A 21,335-nucleotide genomic window follows, 5' to 3' on the forward strand; every position below is an offset into this window, starting at 1 on the left:
TCCATATCTTTGCTTCTCACAGCCCTATTAAAATTTGTTATTCTTCAGGGTTCAGCTCCCTCCCCATGGTTGCTAGAAAATAAATCTCTGAGGGTGCATGCAGTGCATAGCATGACATTTCATATGCTACAATTCTTGAAGTATATTTTGAATTATTGATATCATGTTGGCTGGTAGGTCTGCTTTTTAGAAAATCTAATCAAAAGAACAAGTATTCTCCTGTGTTTTAAATCAGTCTAGGACGAGCTTTTGCTGAATAAATCAATTCATCATAAAGGAAACAAAGTAAAATCTTTAGCATTGTATAATAGGGGCAGTATTGGCTTGGGTAGGATTTATTTTATTATATTTACATATTTCAAATTTGTACATTGCCTTTCCATAAATCATAATGCAGCTTACAATAGAGCAACAATATATTCGGGTTTTCAGTATACATTGAAAAATGTTAAATAACTGAGCAAAATTTGCCAATAAAATACAGCATTAATAGACAATTGTTTTTAAGCCCTCAGAGATCCACAACAGAAGTACTCTCATATAAAATAACTACTGGCCTTCCAAAATGCTGGGAGAGATGGATCCTGGACTACTTCCAGAAGCCTGTTTCAATGATCTTGAAAATTATCTTGAGCAGGCAGTAGTGAAACAAGCAATTTGCAGCAAATGTGCTACAAGGAGAAAGTGTACCAGAACTCCAAAGCTACAGATGTAATCTGATTCAGTGGCTTAATGTGTGTATAAAGTGCGGTCAAGTTGCCGTTGACTTATGGTCACCCCAGCAAGGGGCTTTCAAGGCATGTAAGAAGCAGTGATGGTTTGCCATTGCCTTCCATTGGCGGTCTGTCTTCCAAGTGCTGACTTTGCTTAGCTTTCAAAATCTGACGAGATTGGGCTATACCATACTGCCTCCTCTCCCTCAGCTACTTAATATAGATATGAAATACAGTATCCCTTCAGGGCTCATTCTCTCACCAACAGTGAGATTCAGCCTCACTGGTGAAAACTCTTGGTATACTGTCTAACAACAAAGATTGAAAACAGTGCAGAGAATTCCTTGAACCACTACTTTTTCAAGATACTCCAGTAATATCTGAAAATTAAGTATTGCTGAAGGAGCCCCCAGAAAAGCTAACAAAGAGGCACTGCAACTATCCATTTCTAATCTGAGATCCAGCAGCAGGAAAAAGCATTCAATCTCAAATCCATGCCTAAAACCAGATTGAAAAGACTCAGGGGCAGACATCTCGTTCAGGTACGCCTGAGATTGCTCTACCCCATTTAGCCTAAATATTGATATGTTGACATAGCCCAAATGGCAAAATCTTCCTTTGCCAAACTGGCTTTTTTTTCTAGTAAAGGTCTTAAAACAGAATCTGGTAAAGTCTTTGGGAAGTTTCCTTCTATTAAAAAAGAATATATAATTCTTATAAGTAGTGAGCGGCAGTCTTCACAACCCGAGGGTTCTAAATGAAGTTGTTTTTCAGAACTTTACTAGAGTGAGTGGGTGTAGGCAGAGCAGTTTCTGACATACCTGAATGAGACATCATTGCTATGCAGGTTTTGAATCCAATGGTTGACTCACTAAATGGCCATTGCCTGTGAGCTTGCTGGTTCGCTCCTCTGGCCATGCACAAGCTTTTAGTAGCTGCAAACAGGAAGGAGATAAAATACAATCTTTATTTAACAATCTGATGACCCAGCAGTCTTGGGCAGAACCAGTCTTACAATACCATGCTCTATTTATGTCCTAAAAATGAAGCTGGGATTCAAGATTAATCTGTCAGTGCGAAACATAAAGATCTGATCATAAAAGAGGAAGAAAACTACTAATATCTTCTGCCATAGAGTAGTCTCTTAGTCCAAATGGCAGATGTAACTTAGATGTTATTTTTTTAAGTGATTTAAGCGGACTGTAAACCTTTGTAAGACCATTTTAGTCCATGTATTTTGTTTTATCTGGCCAAGGGCCATAAATAAACTATCTATCAAACTATCTATTCGGAGAACTTAGAGGCAACGCAAAGAGGGATTCCATTAATTTTCCAAAGAACACCTCAAAAGGTTGATCAATAGCACTGACAACTCCAGTAATTAATCCAAACTACCACAACATGTAAATGTTGAGACAGCACTTTAGCCCTAAAGACTTGAATTGATGCAGGGATATACCAACCCCCAGCAGGGGGTAGAGAAGCAACAGAGGCCATGGGGCTGGCCACTGAAAGCAGAGCACACTCTTTTTAAGCTTTTAATGAGAGAGAAGCTTGAAAAATAATACCTAGATAACTGAGACAATTGCTCAGCTGGCTGGTTATTCAGCTTCCAGGAGAGTTGTTTGGGCTGAGAAGATCTCAAAAAAGACCATAACTTCAGATTTTTCACAATATATTATCGAGCCCTCTCCTGTGCAATAGTTCAGAAACACCTGTAGTAATCTATGCAGTCCCACCAGCAGTCTAGACAGGAGGACAGCATTTTCTGCTTAGAGCAGTAGTTCCCAAACCTTTCAGGCCACCGCCCCCCCTTGCTGCCACAAACTCAACCCCAGCGCCCCCTACCCTATCCAACAACACAGTTGAAAGGGCCCACCTCTAATGCCCCCCTGTATCCCCTTGCCTCTTAGTGCCCCCTAGGTAATCCCACCCCCCCAAGAGGTGGTACTGCCCACTTTGGGAACCACTGGCTTAGTGTAACAACGAGATCTGACTGGTGGCTAGAACAGGGGCATGTGAATTCACCACTGCTAAGGTCCCTGCAAGAACATTAATATAAACAGGGTGGAAGCGAACAGGCAGCCCTGCTTCACTTTCCTGGACCAAGGGATGTCCTTTGTCAGTTGCCCCTCAAGACCACAACAAACATGAGCAGCAGGGTAAGGAGACAAAAATACAGCTGAGATGGTATGCAGCTGGCAAGATGTCCCCACAGCTGTTCCCCCTCCTTGCTTATGTTTCAGTGATACACCATAAGTGATTGTAGGTGTGCGAACAGGAGTTTGCAAGTGCGACCCTGTTTATATCTGAAATGTTGGAGAGTATGCAGCTGACATGGGGAGCGTAGAGATGACACAGAAGCATACCAGAACCAGCTATTTGCTCAGAGGTTTTTTTAAACATTTACAGGTGTAAAAAAAAAATACAATAGAAGTGCCTACCCTGGTTGCTTGGGTTTCATGCAACATTCTGGTGAATTCCACAGTCTAGCAAGTTGTTTATTTATTTAAAATAATGTATATCCTTTTTATAGATTAAAGGTAGATAACATGCAACGACAAGTTGTGAGGGCATAAAAGCATAGGGGTCCACTAATAAAATAAAAGTAACACATAGTAAAAATGCAGCCAGATCTGCCAAAAACATTTAACTTTAGGCTGTTATGATGTAAACCTTAAGTTTCAATCCTAGCTACACTTATTTGTAAATGTTTTGTAATCATAGAACTTGCTTCAGGATAAATGTCAAATTGGTCTAAGTATATTTAGGATTTGAGATTGCTGGCTTCAAAGTGAATTTCTGCTTTATTTCTGTTACAGGACTTGATGACACCCATCCAATCAGGAAACAAAGACATTTATTTAGTTTCATTTTTTGAAGGCTTGCAGCGTATTATCCTATTCACAGAAGATGAAAAGGTTTTCAGAGTGGCATATGAAAGTGAAAAAGTTGAATTGGCAGAACAAGAAATAATTGTATCGTTACAAGATGTTGGGATTTCTTTAGTTAATAACTATTTAAAGCAGGAAGTAGCTTACATTGGAATCACAAGGTAGGACTGATATGAAAAATGTATAATGAGACATATTGTAGCCTTCACCTTCTCTGGAGAGCAAGTGTACCTTAATTAATTAAGCCATTAATCTTAGTAGGCTGAAGATTGTCAAATAGTGTTGTGTACTTCCAAAATACCCTAATAGAGAGTGCTACTTCCAGAACTGAAATTTTCACTTAATACCAAAATACTAAATTTAAAAGAGAAAATAAGCCTCAAGAATATCAGAAAACTGAATTGTATATTAGTTTGTGACATGTTCATTCTGAGAACTCTTGAGCAAAATATATTGTAATTTGGTAAACAACAAAATGAATTCTTTTCTATTAACTCTTTTTTTTTTTCAAGTTCTGATGTAATTTGGGAGACAAAACCCAAGAAAAAATTAAGATGGAAGCCTCTGAGTGTGAAACAAACTGACAAGCTGGAGAAAGAATTTAATGACTACTGTGGCCACTCACCAACAGAAAATAAAATAGTCGAGTTGGATAGTAATATTCCGGTAATGCCAAGAAAGCATTTTTAAAGATTAAATTGTAACATAAGCCTTGATTTTACAGGTTTATCTCTTTTATTGGAAGACTGCAGATAATGTTTTGGCTATCTTTTTCTTGCACTATTCCTCCATCTTCTCTGGTATGTCTTATCCCTGGCCATTGTACCACTACAAAGGCTTACAATCCAAGCCAGTTAATGCTCAGAAGTAACTCCCACTGTAACTGTATTTAGGATTGTAACCTTTGCCCACCCTACACTCTGGGTGGAAAAAGGACAAACCATTCTATGTTCCCTCTTTTCCCCAATAGGGTTGCCAATCTCCAGGGGGAGCCTGGAGATCTCCCACTATTACAACTGATCTCCAGACTGCAAAGATCAGTTACCCTGGAGAAAATTGTTGTTTTGGGGGATGACCTCTATGGCATTGTACCCTGCTGAGGTCCCTCCGCTCCCCAAACCCTGCCTTTCCCATTGTTCACCTTCCAAATCTTCAGGTATTACCCAGCCCAGAGCTGGCAACCGTATCCCTCACCCCCTTTCCGTTACATAGTAGTTCAAACTGTCTTTGCAAACAAGCTGTTTATGTCAAATTTCTCAGAATTTTAAGTGATTATTTGTTCCCCATTTTTTTCTTTAACCTGTCAAAATTGCCTTTGGGGAAAAAAGCTGCTTCATGTGCAAAAATTAAGATAATCTCCAATTATTTCCACAAGTGACAAGGTGGAGCACTCAGTTATCAGGCTGTGCTCCTTTGAGGTTCTTATATTTATTATGGTCATGGACCATCAAATAAAACAAAATATTAAAAAAATATATGGTAAAACACAAATATTCAGGATAAAACAAAATTCAAATATTTAAAAGGAACATAGGCATTACTAAAATAATCAATACACAGAAATTCATAGGGTTAATATAAAATAGCAATCTATAAGTTCCAAACAATATTCATCCCATACTTCCATAAATATTATATAGATTTGGTCCAGCACTATCTTATTTTTATTGCTAACCAAGCAAATCTAGCAACTCCATTTGTTAAGACCTCACTTGTATCTGACAGCAATAATTTAACATGTTGTTTCCTCAAAGCTCTAGGACATCTTTCAGGTACTTAATAATGGGCTTGCATACTGGCTTTCAGTTCATTCTAAAATGACTCTTGAATATGAGAGGACTTCACAGAGGCAGTCCTCACATCTGAGATACAGAAATGCAGTACTTCTTTCTGATCTTTATTGAATCTTTGTGTGAATGATAAAATCCACATATTTAGCCCTTTCCTACTGACTTTATATAGAAATGCTACTTGTTTTTTAAAGTCAATAATGAGAAGATATGCAAAAACTTTGGAAGTTTTCTGTAAAATTTATTGTTTATTTACAGAAACTATGTTTATACCACTGGTTGCAGAATAAGCTGATATTACTTCTAATAATCAACCTATTTTTAAAGCTGTGAGTATGAACCATCTGAAGTTAAGCAGCCTTGAGACAAATTGGTTTCAAGTGGAAGGTTAAGCACAAGTTCAAACATCTCCTATTGAAATCAAACCGCTCATTCCCCAGCCTGAGCCTTGTAGCGGCTGGGGACAGTGTGACTGAAGTGCTGCTGTGGCACCTCCAAAGAAGTTTCCCTGCTGCTGCAAGTCTGAAAAGGCCTTTTAAAAAAGCAAAAATGGGGGGGGGGAAGCCCCATTGAAAACAGCAATGCTTCACCAAGAAAAACCTGATGCAGCAACACTGTTGCTGGAGGGGGCGTTCCTGGGTTGGAGGGGCTTAGGAAGCTGACTACAGTCAGCTCTACCCATGAGAACACCCTGGAAACGCCCCCCACACACACACACTGGTGCCACATTTCTCTTCCAGGATTTAGGTCCCAGAGAGGCTGTGACTTCGGAGGAGCACCATGTTGCTCCACAGCGCCCAGGCGCCGATGAAATGCCCCGCTGCCAGCGTAAGTGCCTCTTATTCTGTGATAAGAGGACACTTGCACTGGCAGCAGGGTCACGCTGCCTCCACTACACTTTCAGCCCCCAACCTCAGGAATGGACTGTCAGGAACTTAAAGGTGTTCGTATTTGGCTGAATTGTTCCCTGTGTTTTATTTGAAATATTTTCCAGCATTAACATGAGGACCTTACTTTTTAATGTCAGGTCTGTTTGACTCCTACTGGCAATAACATGAAAATACTCCAGCCAAACGAAATCCCTCTGAGAAGAAGCTTTTTACCAGCTTTGAAAGTACAGTATAGTACATCTGAACATCAGTCATCCTTCAGAGTCCAGATTTATAGGATTCAGGTATGTTTGAGAAGTTACTGACAAAAAGTGTTCAAAAACCTTTGGGATGACACCAGATCAAGGCAAGAGATATAATGAAGTAAAGCCTTTTTTTAAAAAAGAACATTTATTTTAATCTTTGCAGTTATAATTTTGAACTTTTCTTGACAATATAATACTTTAATGAATGTATTTCTTGGAAGCATTTTTAAATCATGAACCTTACCAAATGACAAAAACAAGAATTGTTTTATGTAAATTTTGTAAACATCAGCATTTGTCATAATGAACGTTGAATTAATTAAAGAAATGTGCTGAGACCCAATGTTCAGGATGAAGTCTTTATTAAATAGAAAAACTAGTAAGAGCTTAGATACTAAATTCAGTAGTTTAAAAGATTTTTTTGTTTCTTTTGAAGTTATAATCTGTAAAACAGCAATATCTGTAATTTAGGAAATGTGTTAAATCTTTAATAAAAAACGTTTGCAAATGAACATCTAACATACACTATATTGTCCTGTTATTGCCCCTATCAGATACAAAACCAGATTCCTGGAGCCATATTTCCCTTTGTGTTTTATCCTATTAAACCTCCCAACTCCGTCACTTTGGATTCAGGTTTGTTAATAACGTTTAATGCATTATGTTTTCTATGCATTTTTAAATAATTTAGCAGAAACAAAATAAAGATCCTCTATTTAAATAATCATTTGAAAACATTAGGAAGTAATTGGATTTAGTCAGCAAGTTCGTATCTTGATTCATCAATGTTCTGGAGCTTACAATGTCTAAAGATATATTGGACAAACACATGACTTTTCTATTTTACTTGAATAAACTATTTGTCCAAGCATGACTAGTTAGACATTGGCTTCCTACTGAAGTATAGTGATCTGTAGTCCACACTTGGAAATAATTTGTGACTGTTGAGTGTCCCAGCTTCTGCCTTTGTCTTTCTACAAAAATTGGCCTAACAAAAGAGACCCAAGCTTTCCTCCAGCCTTTTAGGTACAGCTCACATCTGTAGACAGTTTAAGTTTTTAAAGCAAGGTGTTCAGTGTTCCAAGCCAGTGTTTTTAGGGAAGCATAGAAACATAGAGCTGGAAAGGTACCTCAAGGGTCATCTAGTCCAACCCCATGCACAATGCAGGAAATTCACAACTACCTCCCCCCTCCATTCCCCAGTGATCCCTGCTCTGTGCCGAGAGGAAGGCAAAAAAAAACCCTCCAGGATCCCTGGCCAATCTGGCTTGGAGGAAAATTCCTTCCTGACCCCAGAGTGGCAATCGGCATTAGCCTGGGCATGTAAGAAAGGGCCACAAGAGCCGAGCATTGACTCATCCCTTGCTGCCCCCCCCCCATTATCTGTAAAAATTCACAGAATCAACCTTGCAGACAGATGACCATCTAGCCTCTGCTTAAAAATCTCCAAAGAAGGAGAACCTGCCACCTCCCAAGAAAGCCTGTTCCACTGAGGAACCACTTTAACCGTCAGGAAGTTGTTCCTAATGTTTAGCTGAAAACTCATTTGATTTAATTTCAGTCCATTGGTTCTGGTCCTACTTTCTGGGGCAACAGAAAACAACTCTACACAATCCTCTCTATGACAACTCTTTAAATACTTCAAGATGGCTATTGTATCACCTCTCAGTCATGTTTTCTTCAGGCTACACATACCCATTTCCTTCCACTTTTCCTCATAGGACTTGGTCTACAGACCCCTCACCATCTTCGTTGCCTTCTTCCAGCTTGTCATCTTAAAGTGCGGTGCCCCAAAGTGAACACAGTAATCTAAGTGAAGTCTAAGCAAAGTACAGTGATACCATCACTTCACATGATCTGGACACTGTATTTCTGTTGAAGCAGCCAAGATCATATTTGCCATAAATGATCCAGCTGAAGTTAAGCAGTCTTGAGACAGAGTGATTTCAAGTGGAAGGTTAAGCACAAGCTTAAACATCTCCTATTGAAATCAAAGGGACTTAAAGGCTTTCATGTTTGGCTGAATCGTTCCCTGTGTTTTATTTGAATTTTTTTTAGCAGAATAGGACTGGTATCTGAAACTAATTTATCTGTTGGACAGAAAGCACCTGTGACTTCACTGAACTGTCCAATCAGTGTGCATCTGCTAAATTCAGTTTTGAAGGTATTTTTGGATGTGTGTTCATCATTTTAGTTGTTAGCTTCATTTCCTCCCGTATGCCTCTGCCCCCTTGGACCTTTGGTTTGTCAGACCTTTCCATTATATCCTTTGCAAATGATTATGGTTTCATATACTGTATCTTATGTTTCAAAAGAAGGTGGATCCAGCATTTGTGTTAATCCTGTTTGTCTGGAATTTGTATAGAACCCAAGCCATTTACCGATGTCAGTATTGTTATGAGAACTGCAGGACATTCTCAAATATCACGTATAAAGTAGGTACATATTCTTTTTATATTATTAAATTACTAAACTTGCTCACTTGGAAGTAAAACTTATTGTAATCAATGGTACTTTTCTTTAAAGTGGTTGGGATCATGATGTAAATAATAGGAAGTCAAATGGCTGCTCCCAATATCTGATTTTAAGGGGAATCTAGATTCATTCAGATGTAATACTTGGCTTGCATCGTACTTCCAAGCTGTGTGTTTTGACTGACCATCCTCTGAGACTGCTAAAGCATGTTTTGGTGGTGAAACACTTGTGCATCTAATAATGAAGTGACTGTTGCCTGCAATATTGGAAGATGCATTAACAGAATAATGTGCTAAAGAATTAATCTTAGAGTTGAGTAATATATTTTAAGAAGTTTTTTTTACACAAAGTCAAGTAACTGAAAAGGGAATTTTATTATGGGGTTGAAAATAAATATTGCTATTACATTGCCTTTGTAATGGGAAGAAGACAAAACTCTGTCTGTGGCTGATCTGGTCCTTCTTTACAGCAATTTCTGGTACAGAGAATTTTCTAATGCCAGAAAAACCCATCGCAAGACTAAATTGCTCATTTTGGACAAGCAAGTTGGACACACTGTTCCTTTCTCAGAATGCCTTTATTCCTTTGACATATATTCTGTATTGACTACAGCGGCATGTCTTAACAACTTCTTTAGTTAGTAAATGGTTTTTTTAAAAAATAACCACAAAGGAAGTCTTTGGCTAATTTAACTTTTAAATGGGGTGCACATATTTGATAATTTTTGACTTTTTTAACTTAATACAAAAATAGATTACTCCAGTATCACCGTTTTCTACTCTTTTGCAGGTATTTTAAGGTCCTGATTCAAGAGATGGATCTCAGATTAGATCTTGGGTTTCTTTATGCATTGGCTGATTTCTTTACATTTTCTGATGAAATACCCAAAGACCAAGAGGTAGGAACTCTTGATACGTGAAACATATAATCAAAAGTGTAACAATACCTTTGTTATATTCCTTAAAACACTATCAATCATTTATTTTATGGTCATTTGACCATAATCAGATTTAATCAGGAGTAACATAAATTTACAATAAAAACAGTATCAATCAGTCCTACAATCCTGAAGAGGGGGTAGAGCCGCTTAGGAGCCAGCGCAACCCCAATGCCAGCGTAAGTGCCACTCTGTACCATCCAGAGTGGCATGGACACTGGCACAGGGCAATTTACGCTAGCCCCCGGGAACGGCACAGTGGAGCCGGCACTGCCTCCCCAGCAGCATTGTCCCAGCATAGGAGACCGCACCAGTGTCCAAGGGGTATTCCCAGGGCATTCCCAGGGGCGGAGCCGCCTTTAGGCGAATTCCTAATCCATTTCCGGCCAAAAACAATTTTACAGGCGTCAAGATGCGCATGCAAAATCGTGGCGCAGCCCCGTGGAACTCTATGGGGATTTCCATGGGTTATTCCCAAAAAATCCACTTTAATTCTTTTTTCGGCTTGCTGCCACCGCCAAACCACCACCCCGCTTAGGAATGGGCTTCCCGTATTCAGTAGCAGGTGAAGGTTAAATTGAAGTGAGGCATAGTTGCCCCAGAATACATAAAACAAGACTGTAAAAATGTTTTAATTTTATTAAATAAGAAACAGAACATACAGTGCATTCCTGAGGTAGGGGGCTGAAAGTTCTCTGGAGGCAGCGTGACCCCACCACCAGCATAAGTGTCCTCTTATCACGGAATAAGAGGCACTTACGCTGGTGCATGCCGCCCCTCCGACGCCACAGTCTCTCCGGGACCTAAATCCCAGAAGAGATATGCTGTGCTGGCGTGAGGGGGGGCATTTCCAGGGTGTTCCCAGGGGCGAAGCTGATAGGAGTCAGCTTCCAAAGCCCCTCCAGCCCGGGAACTCCCCCTCCAGCAACAGTGTTCCTGCACCAAGTTTTACCTGGTTCCTGCACCAGGTTTTACCTGGTGCAGCATCACTGTTTGCTGGGGGGGGGGGGAACCCATTTTCTTTTTAAAAGGCTTTTTGAAGCCTTTCAGCAGCCGGGAAACTTTTTTGGAGATGGCGTGGCAGCACCTCAGGTACATTGTTCCCGGCTGCCACAAGGCTCAGGAATGAACTGATGAGATATTTGTACACCTTCACATGAGGCTTACAGAGCAATCCTAAAAACAGTTTCCTGGGCATAAGCTCCATTGAATAGATCAAGGTTGTCAGGATTCCTCCTTAGAAATGCAAAATTTCCAGAAATTTAAAGCCATAGAGAGCATATTTTCCCTCCAGAAAAAATAGACACTGGGGAGGAGGGGTTAAAGTATATGTAGTACTTACTTCCCTATCAAACCTGAATTTATTCCATATCTTGAACAACATACAATGCATCACTTATAATTTCATTAGCTTATAAAATTGTACCAATTGGCATCTTTACGTAATTTAAAAGTATAAGCGTGTAGCATGTAGATTCATTTATTAATATGGCAAATGCCATTAAAACATTCATATCAGTTACAGAATTAAAATTGGAGAATATTCAGTAACTAAAACTATAGGATATACGATTCATAAACAGATCTCAAATTAATAAAACATTCTCCATTTTAAGTTGAGTTACCAAGCCCCAGCTTTGTCTGATGGATCTTATATATTGCGGTACAGAATTTAGCTGCTTTCTTCACCCTCTGGTCTGATCCTTCCCATAGGAGACTCCTCAGTCTCCCTTCCTCAGAGCTACCCTTTATTAGATTAAGGAGAGGGAAAATTAGCTTGTATTGGACTTCCTGATAGAAAGAGCACCTGAAAGACTTGTGCAGTATATTCAACTTCACCTGACTTGCAGGGATATCCCCATTCTAATCTTGGTAATCTCCTAAATCTGCTTTCTAGGATCGCCAAGGGTACGGCAGAGTTTTGAAATAGAGCCCTTTGAAATAGACATAGAAAATCTGTTGGTAATCTCCAAAACAGACATGCTCATAAGCAAGAGGGGGCTTCTAAAGAATTACCATATTTTCCCAATAAGAGTCTTCGAAGATAGCTCATGCTCATCCCTACTTCCCTCAAAGTCTAGCCGAGAGCAAATGAATATTCTAGCCAGGCCTAACGTGGACCCAAAAAGGAAGAGCGAGAGGCTGACACGGGGAGGGGAAAGGGGGACTTGTAAAAGCCAGAGAGCGGTGGAAGAAGGGTGAGGATGCTCCCCATGAGAAGCCCATGCTAAAAATCGAGAGGACACACCTGAACACCCCAACAAAGGGGAGTTTAGAGAAATGGCTAAGGAAGGACAGGCCATCCCCTGAACACCCCATCTGTTTGGCTGTAACTACTGGAGCGAGCAAAGGATTGGTTGTAGACCTTACAGAGGACCCACAGGACTGTCAACCTATCCTAAATGACTCCATGCCACCTTTGGAGTCTTCATACCCCTCAACATGTGATGGATGTATAGGACTGGCAGTCCAGGCAAATGTAAAAGTATAAAGGCCTTTGTTTTGTGCAAGCAAAATTGCAAATATAGCCCTTAGAGAGCCCTTAGAGAGAAATATAGCCCTTAGAAAGAAAGCTGCAAAATCCTACAATTCATGCTGTCTTTTGATTTTTAGAAGGGAAAAAAAGTTGAAATTAGAAAACTCATTTTGTAGTAAATAAAAGCAACTGTGTTATTTAGACAAAAACAGTCTCATGAACGCTCTTGCCTCCCCACCGCAAGCTTTCCTTGTTTTCCTTATCTGAATGTTTTTCCTGTGATTGCCAACCTCTAGATGGAGCCTGGAGTTCTTCTGGAATTACAACTGATCTCCAGACACATTATAGCATATTAACTGTTGCTAACATAATTCACATTTGAACTATAAAAAGATCCATATTTCGTATGAATACAGTATACAAAGGAGTTCATGCAAAAAAATGGCGGGGGGAAAGCCGTCATTAGGGGAGTTTTTTCCAAATGTTTTCATGTTTTCCCTAGGCCTTCAATTTCTATTCGGAATGGAACATTTTTCAAATTACGTTCAGTGCAGCATAAATGAGATTGAGTTTCTAGTTGCCATAAATTACATTTGCTGTGACCCCATTACTATATATTTTATTTTTTAACCATTTCTTGCTGAATATTAAAATATTCACAGCTAGAACTCTTCAAAAAAGATGTAGAAGCTGTACAGGAAGAATTGAAGAATATATCATCAACTGATACGTCGCAAATCAGCTTGTATGAATATTTTCATATTTCTCCAATCAAGGTATGTGCATGTCATAAATGTAATATTTGGTTATTGAAGCATACAGACAGGATCAAGCTTGAATATTAATGAGTTTATGTTGGATATCTGTAGTGTACTGCTTCACTCCTCAGCACCTCAAAACTGAGCTGCAGATATCTGTTAATTCTGACGATTGGGTTAAATCTACTAGGCAGGGCAAGAAAAGAAGTAGTATGAAAGGTCCAGTTGCTACTTAGCAAAGAGTTTTAGGTGAGGGATCATGGTTCTGTGCTGTGTGGTAGAGCAGCTGTAAACTGCCATATTGTCCCATGCAAAAATCTAGAACAAAAAACAAAATGCATGTAATGTTTTTTATTTGGCCTAAATAACATAATACAAAACAGTGTGCAAGCTTTTAAATTCACCAGAATTTCATCAGGCCAAATGTCACAAAAAAAATTTTTTTTTAAAAACTTTTTAACGGGGGTGGGGGGAGCAGATTTCTCAGGTCAAGATCTTAAGGCCCAGTCTTGTCAGCATGTGGTAGATGCTGACAGGTTTGTGATTTTATTGCTGGTGATATTAGCTTACTGCACTTGTAGTTTATTTCAATGATAAGAGGAGGACAACTTGGAGAGGCAGGCTCTGACCACTGGTAGAGTTTGGGATGGGAAGGAGCTCAGGCAGCCACAGGCTCCCTCCCAGCACAAATACTACTGGTGCTCAACGGCCTCAAGCTAATTTGTCGGGGTGGGGGTGGGCACTTCTGGGACATGGGCACTTGCTGTGCATACCTGGGCTCCCTCCCAGGCCAAACATCTCTGGCACTGAGTGCCCACCAACTGTGTCCACCACTTCTTTCTTTCATGGCAGCTAGGAGGAGGGAATGGTAGGAGGGGGGTGGAACAAGGGGGGTAGTGGCAACAGCCCAAACACTGCAGTTCTCATTGTCCTCATTCACTGGCTGCAGCGGAGGGGGGAAGAGGACAGTGGCGGCAGCCCAAATACTAGCCACACTCAGCACCCATCTTACCCAGACTCTTGCCTTTTCCCTTCCAGACATCTCCTCCCTCTGCTTCCCAAGCATCCTAACTTCTCTATCTGACTTCTTCCCCTCTATCATCAGACTCCTTCACCCCCTCGTATTGCAGTGTCCTTGTTCTGTTTCCTATCCATTATCTGCACAGGTTTAGACAACCCTTCTCTGTTAGGGGAGCTTTTGTACTCCCCCCCCCCATTTTTTCATTTTTAGATTTACTGCAAACTTGGGGGTTTCCCCAAGTTTGTAGAATATCTTCCTTCTCTGTACATGGCCCTAATATTTGGATTTAACGATCTGCATTTGAAGCCATGATGAGAGTTGGATATAATGATCTATGCAATATGGCATAATATAAAATTTATATTAGCTTGTAACACTGTTTTTTCCTTTGTGCATTAATAGGTAGTTAATTAAGAAGCAACGAAATTTTTTGGATAACACCTAATGTTTATTTCTGTTTGTTTTGGAATTCTATTACATTGACATTTTAAAGAACGTTATCATAAGCAAATGGTGATTTGGGTTGGCAGTTGAAAATACCAAGTCCCTTTGCTAAAAATGCTATACACTTCTTTGGTCTTTCATGCAGTATTTCATATGGCATTAAAACAATTTGGGGGGGGGGCTGGGATAGGGTTTCTTGGGTCATCAATTGCTGACTTAAGTTATGGAGAATAATCCAGTTATTTTTGGAAATCTTGTGCTGTTCTCTGCCACAACCAGACACAAATATCCTCATTCTCCAGTCCAGAATGCACCCATTCAAATACCCATTCATGGGTTAGCCACAGAAGCATAGAAGCACTATAAGAACATTTCTGAATTAATTCATGATCTCTATGTTTATACTTCATTAGAAGGAAATATCAAGTTTACTGAAATAAGGCAATATGATTTGCCAGCTGAACAGTAATTACCATAGCTATAAAAATACTTATCAGTGCTAGGATAATATTTAAGACACTGAATATTCTTTAGTTTTTCAATTGTTTTTTTTTTAGTTACATTTAAGTTTTTCACTGAGCACTGGAGGAGAAGATAGCAACAAGGAAGAGAAACGTAAGGAGTTGATTCCAGTTCAGTCCTTAAACCTCTTGCTAAAGAGTATTGGGACCACACTCACGGATGTGCAGGATGTTGTTCTCAAGTATGTAGAATATCCTGATTTATTTAATTAGAATAAATATTACACAGTTTATATTTAGTTTTGCCTTTGTAAAAAAATGGAACTGTGGACTAGTTGCTGATGCATTATCTTCCTCCCACTGCATTGTCTGGAATACCATTTTCTGCATCATTTAACATATGTCTAGTACTTTTTGCTTTGTTTCAGAGTTCTATAATCCTACTGCAGTTGCATTACTTATTAGATGTCACATCTTATACATGTCCCTTATACATTGTCTTACACTGTATAATCAGCCTTGAGTCTCAGTGAGAAAGGCAGACAATAAATAAATAAATGTCATGTGATTTGCTTGTTCTAGGTTGGCATACTTTGAGCTCAACTATCACTTCTGTACAACACAAGGACTACAGTGGACTGTTGTTATGCATTATTCAAAACAAGTTAGTAAAAACTAATATGAACATACCACTTCATCCATCCTTCTACATAGCTGGGAATGTGTGCTTTTTTGTTCTATACATACACAGTTTACTAAGGGGTTGGAAGAAATATATAGTTACTGGGACAGTTCATAGCATTGGTTGAATATGATGTGTGGACTCAAGTACAGAGCAAACGCCGTGCTGTCACTTTTTAAAACTGACAATGGTATCTTTCATTTTACAGTCATATTTCCAGTTATTTGGTGATTCAGAGCAGCTCCTTGGGCTGTTTTGATAACTAAGGGAGTAATCTTAGCCGGTCTATTCAGAACCTTGCTCAGGTCTAGTCAGGGGGACTTAGTCTCAGGAAAGTGTTCTTGGAATGCATTTTTAAAATCTTATTTTAAAGGGGTTAATCCCATAAAGAGGGGCAAAAAAATGTTCTTGTATGCCAGAAGAATATAAACAGAGGTTGAACATAGGCAACCAGCTTACCATGTGGTAGGATTTTCTGCCACATACTTGCTTGATCTGTACTTGCCACACATTCTCATGCAGTGTGATTTGGGGGGGGTTACCACATGGTAAACCTTTCTACTTTTCCCACATACTAATGCAGTTGCCTGTATTGAATCATAGTTTGCAATTTTTTTCTGAATTGGTTGTAATAAGAGACTGGACATTCCCCATCCCCACCCAGTACTTCAAATGGCTAGATCAGCATGTCAGATATAAAGTAGTTGGATATAAAGTTTTTATTTGGCTATGAAATCCTTTAAAATGAATTTTTAAAAAACTGTTTACATCTCTTAGCAATAAATTAACTACTTCCAAGCAAATTGTTAAATTGTTGTTGCCTGTTAATGTCTAATTAATGTAGCCAGAATTTTATGCTGTTTCACAGGTTAGACAGGCAGAGAATCAAAACTGGTGGGTTAGCTCCAAGAAATATCCCTTTTCATATAATAATATCTTGTACAAATCATTCCATTATTTTAGGAAACCACCTAAACAAAGTCTAAAGTCTTTATAGTCCAGGAGTAGACCTGGACTGCTTGAAAATACTTGACAGTAAAGGTTCACCAAATGCTGCATGAAAACATTTTGTTTGGGGGAAGGCACCCCGATCAACCTACTTTTACCTTTGTTTTCGTCACTGGTTGTAATAACCCCGTTTCAGCTCAGCTCTATTAAAGAATGGACTTGGAATGCAATTCAAGGAAATGGTCACACATTACCTTGATATAGCTCTTGTGCATCTTGAATCATCCCAGCGTTTACAGAAATTATATGGCAAGTGAACGAATAGTTCATTCACATCAGTGGTGGCATCAGCTATAATTTATGATGCTCAAAAATGTATCCAAAAATCAACAAAGTTGCTGCAAGAGTCATATATGGGCTTTCTGGCCTCACTGCATCATTCTTACAAACCCAGATATGATGTCCTAATTTTAAATATGACTCAGCATAAAGTGAAAATTTGCCATGTTTGCTGAACAGATTTAATGATTTTATAACTCCAAGTTCTGTTACTTAGATTTATTTACTATATAGTTTATACAGTTTGGTGAACAATACTTATCTTGTTTTTAACTTTAAATTACATATACAGTTAAAATATTAACTATAAAAACAGGATAACAGAAGTGAACCATTTCTAAGTTGTATTCCATTTTTTAATATTTCAATTATACTTCCCATAAAAATAGATACAACTATTTTAATTTTGAAATTGTTTTTTTTAGGCAATTAAACAAATGTATGTTCTTATTCTTGGCCTTGATGTTTTGGGCAATCCATTTGGATTTATAAGAGATTTGTCTGAGGGAGTTGAAGCATTCTTCTATGAACCTTACCAGGTGAGCTCATCTTCTGGCTTTCAGTCAGCCCAGTCTTAGGGCTTGATGTATTATGAAATTACTCGGGGTGAAAGCTACTAGCAATTTCACATGAAATTCTGCAAGCACAACTGATAGGTATTGAGTTGTCAGAAATCCAAACTACTACAGAGGGGAGAGAATTTGTGACAGCTTTTCCCTTGGAATATTTCTGCTTTGCTTAGTCAGATGGAAAAACATGCAGCCGCAGAATTACTAGGGGGCCCCGTTGCGGCCGATGGGGCTGCGTCTCCGTTCCTAAATGGAGCCGTTTCCAGGTCAGCTCCCTGGCCGTTTCCTCTCCTGCCGCATGGCCAGGGGTTCCTCCCCCACCCTATTTCAACCTATCACTGTATGGAGGTGGGTCTGCTCTACTCTGCTGGTCAGGCATCAGAGGGGGATGGAGCAGACACTCCTGCCTGCATCTCCCTGCTTCCTTTCCTCATTTAAGGCCAGCTAACCAATTGCTCAGCCTGTGGTTGCTATGAAACATAGGGCAAAGACTTTTAAGGATAATAACACCTAGAATTTCTAGTGTTTGAAGTGTTTTTAGAACATTGTCATAAAGTAGTGCTTACAACATTCATGTTAATGTAAAAAGGTAAAGGTCCCCTGTGCAAGCACTGGTCATTCCTGACCCATGGGGTGACATTACATCCTGATGTTTACTAGGCAGACATTGTTTACGGGGTGGTTTGCCAGTGCCTTCCCCAGTCATATTCCCTTTACCCCCAGCAAGCTGGGTACTCATTTTACCAACCTTGGAAGGATGGAAGCCTGGTCAAGGCTAGTGTTATTATCTTCCTATTGCAGATCAGGGACAAAGGCTGAAAGAGAGAGACAGAGACTGGCTTGTATAAGGCCCCATAGTTCAGCTGAGATTTGAACTGGCAACCTCCCAGTTCACAAATTTATTATTTTGGCGACTGTGCTACATCAAATCATAAAGATATTTGTAAGATGTTCATTAAATATGGATAAATGTATTTTATTTGTTTACAATATTCCCCATCTTTGCAATGTAATAAATATGAAAATCTACTGAAGATCAAGATTGCTAAGGAAACTGTTTTTACTGGCTTGATGCCTTGTTTGTCTTTTCATGTGGGCAGATCACTGCCTTCCAACATATCAACCTGCCTGACATTTAAGCTCTTCTTCAGAGGCTCTGTTCTGTATGCCCCCATACTCAGACGTAAGGAGGGTGTGTACCAGGAATAGGACCTCTATGGCAATACACTGTCTTTGGAATCATTTCCCCACAGTAATCTGCCATTGGTAAAACCTGTTGCATTTTATCCATCAGGCAAAGACAATGTCATTTCCTCCAGTGTTAAGCTACTCATTTTTGTCTTGTTTTACTTCTGCTGGTTTGTCATTTTTTTAAAAAAAATATTACTTTTATTGCTCTATGTTATCCCTGCTGGTTTTTCTGCTAGTCATATTTCTGTCTTCTTTTATTGCAGATTTTATTGGGTTGGACCTTGTCAGCCATGAGCATGAGTTACTCCTGGTGGTAGCGCTTTTCTCATATTCTCTCGCCTTCAGCAACCACCTAAGACCCCCCAAAAGCCAATGGTGATGACTGAGGGAGCCTTCTGAACAAAATTATAGAAGGCATAGGAGGCTTCAGAGAACAGAGGGAAGCCAACCCCTCCACTCTCCTTTTACTTCCAAGCAAAGCATGGCTGAGCAAACTTTCTATTGGCTCAAGGAGGAGGAGTGGTGGTTTCGGCAAGATTTTCCCCTTCTCGCTTCACTCCGCACAGCATTTTGTCCATGAGCTCCTACAGTCCCAGCACTGGCTTTTCAATAAACTTTGGGGGCTGCTAGGGAACAGGAAGGTGGGAAAGATTCATTGTTACAAGCACTTTCTACTCACAATTCATAGGATTCCACTCAGTGATTTTTATGCTGCTTACCCTGTTCTTAGCCTAATAGTTTTGTTGCTTTAAGTGCATGTTTAAGACATCTTCAAAAATTCATTGAAACTTCAGGAAATAAATAATACATACAGGTTCAGAAAAGTTCAGGAAATAAAACAGGTTCTTGTTCCAGAAAATAGATTAATATGTAAGCAACAATTTCCTATTCATCAGACTATCGACCTATTAAAAGGGCAGTTAGAAATCTCACCATTAAGTAAACTGTTTTATGTTATCCCTCAGATTTTTTAAAAAAAATTTTTTGTTTTTTGCCCTCAGGGAGCCATCCAAGGTCCAGAAGAATTTGTAGAGGGAATGGCACTGGGACTTAAAGCCCTAGTTGGTGGTGCTGTTGGTAAGCGATTATTTGGTTTAAGCTTGGATAAAATTTACCAGGTAATTTGCACAAGATCATGTTTAGCATTTAAATATTTGAATTTTTGAAATAAAATCTCTTATGGTAATAGGGGGATTGGCTGGTGCTGCATCAAGAATAACTGGTGCTATGGCTAAAGGTGTAGCAGCAATAACTATGGATGAAGACTATCAGCAGAAGAGAAGGGAAGCCATGAATAGGCAACCTGCTGGCCTCAAAGAGGGTATCACACGTGGAGGAAAAGGCTTGATGTCTGTAAGAAACACTACACATTAAAATTAAATATTTAGATGTTGAACCGTCTTAAGTACTAGATGCATGCACTAACTACACTAGGGGTGTTTCGTCGTTGTTGTTTTCAAATTTCATTCTTTTTTCACATGTTAGGCTTTTCAGTAATGACTTGAAAGTGTGATATTTTATGCATAAGGAGTATAAGTAGAATTAGTCTTAATTGTTTTACTTGAGGCAGTTTTTATTTTTACAGATTCAGATTACTAGGTTTATAATATTAACACACAAAGAATACTTAAAGAATGCTTTCTGTTTATTTATTTTTTGTAATTTGGAACTTTTTTTGTAAGCTGCTTGGGGTCTTTCTGGGGAGCAAAGCAACTTAACAATGCTGAAATAAATAAATAAACTTCATTTGAGAAACAAAATCATGAGATTTCTTTCTGTTTTTAACTCACAGGGTTTTGTTAGTGGAATAACAGGGATTGTAACGAAACCAATAAGAGGTATGTTAATTTTTTTCTGGAGTTCTTACTGTGTGTCTAAACTGTTTGCTGAGAGATGATTTCTAAAATAAAATCAAATAATAAGCCCTTCTGCATATGTGGAACAATAAATCCACAGCTTAGGCCCGAGTACAGAGAAGGGAGATCTTTCTATAAACTTGGAGGAAAACCCAGGTTTGCAACAACAAAAAAAGGTTGAAGATGAGGACTTTTAAATATCCTTACTTAAATTGATGAACCTTACTGGCCATCAATTTGAGAGTTGCTAAGCAACCTGGTTACAGTAAAGGGAGGAGGATGCACTGATGCTGTGTGAGCTAGGTAGGCGACTGAGGGACAGATGGAGGAAGAAGAAGAAGAGTTGGTTTTTATATGCCGACTTTCTCTACCACTTAAGGGAGACTCAAACCGGCTTACAATCACCTTCCCTTCCCCTCCCCAAAACAGACACCCTGTGAGGTAGGTTGGGCTGAGAGAGCTCTACCAAAGCTGTAACTTGCCCAAGGTCACCCAGCTGGCTTCGTGTGTAGGAGTAGGGAAACAAATCCAGTGCACCAGATTAGCCTCTGCCACTCATGTGGAGGAGTGGGGAATCAAACCCGGTTCTCAAGATTAGACTCCACTGCTCCAAACCACCACTCTTAACCACTTACACGAGGAAGGC

The 21,335-nt window shown here is 39.3% G+C and overlaps 1 protein-coding gene across 1 annotated transcript in view; it reads left to right on the top strand.

Moving 5' to 3' along the window:
• Window positions 1-21,335, top strand: part of VPS13A (vacuolar protein sorting 13 homolog A) — a 173,272-nt gene that overhangs the window by 130,245 nt on the left and 21,692 nt on the right. The window contains exons 54-66 of the mRNA XM_056849248.1: window positions 3,536-3,768; window positions 4,120-4,273; window positions 6,425-6,571; window positions 7,087-7,168; window positions 8,898-8,967; window positions 9,797-9,905; window positions 13,083-13,196; window positions 15,201-15,346; window positions 15,687-15,768; window positions 17,499-17,612; window positions 19,835-19,910; window positions 20,023-20,186; window positions 20,626-20,671. Of these exons, the coding sequence (XP_056705226.1) occupies window positions 3,536-3,768; window positions 4,120-4,273; window positions 6,425-6,571; window positions 7,087-7,168; window positions 8,898-8,967; window positions 9,797-9,905; window positions 13,083-13,196; window positions 15,201-15,346; window positions 15,687-15,768; window positions 17,499-17,612; window positions 19,835-19,910; window positions 20,023-20,186; window positions 20,626-20,671 (1,537 nt within the window). The remainder of the gene's footprint in view (window positions 1-3,535; window positions 3,769-4,119; window positions 4,274-6,424; window positions 6,572-7,086; window positions 7,169-8,897; window positions 8,968-9,796; window positions 9,906-13,082; window positions 13,197-15,200; window positions 15,347-15,686; window positions 15,769-17,498; window positions 17,613-19,834; window positions 19,911-20,022; window positions 20,187-20,625; window positions 20,672-21,335) is intronic.

Source organism: Euleptes europaea, chromosome 4 (assembly GCF_029931775.1).
Source record: "Euleptes europaea isolate rEulEur1 chromosome 4, rEulEur1.hap1, whole genome shotgun sequence".
NCBI lineage: Eukaryota > Metazoa > Chordata > Lepidosauria > Squamata > Sphaerodactylidae > Euleptes > Euleptes europaea.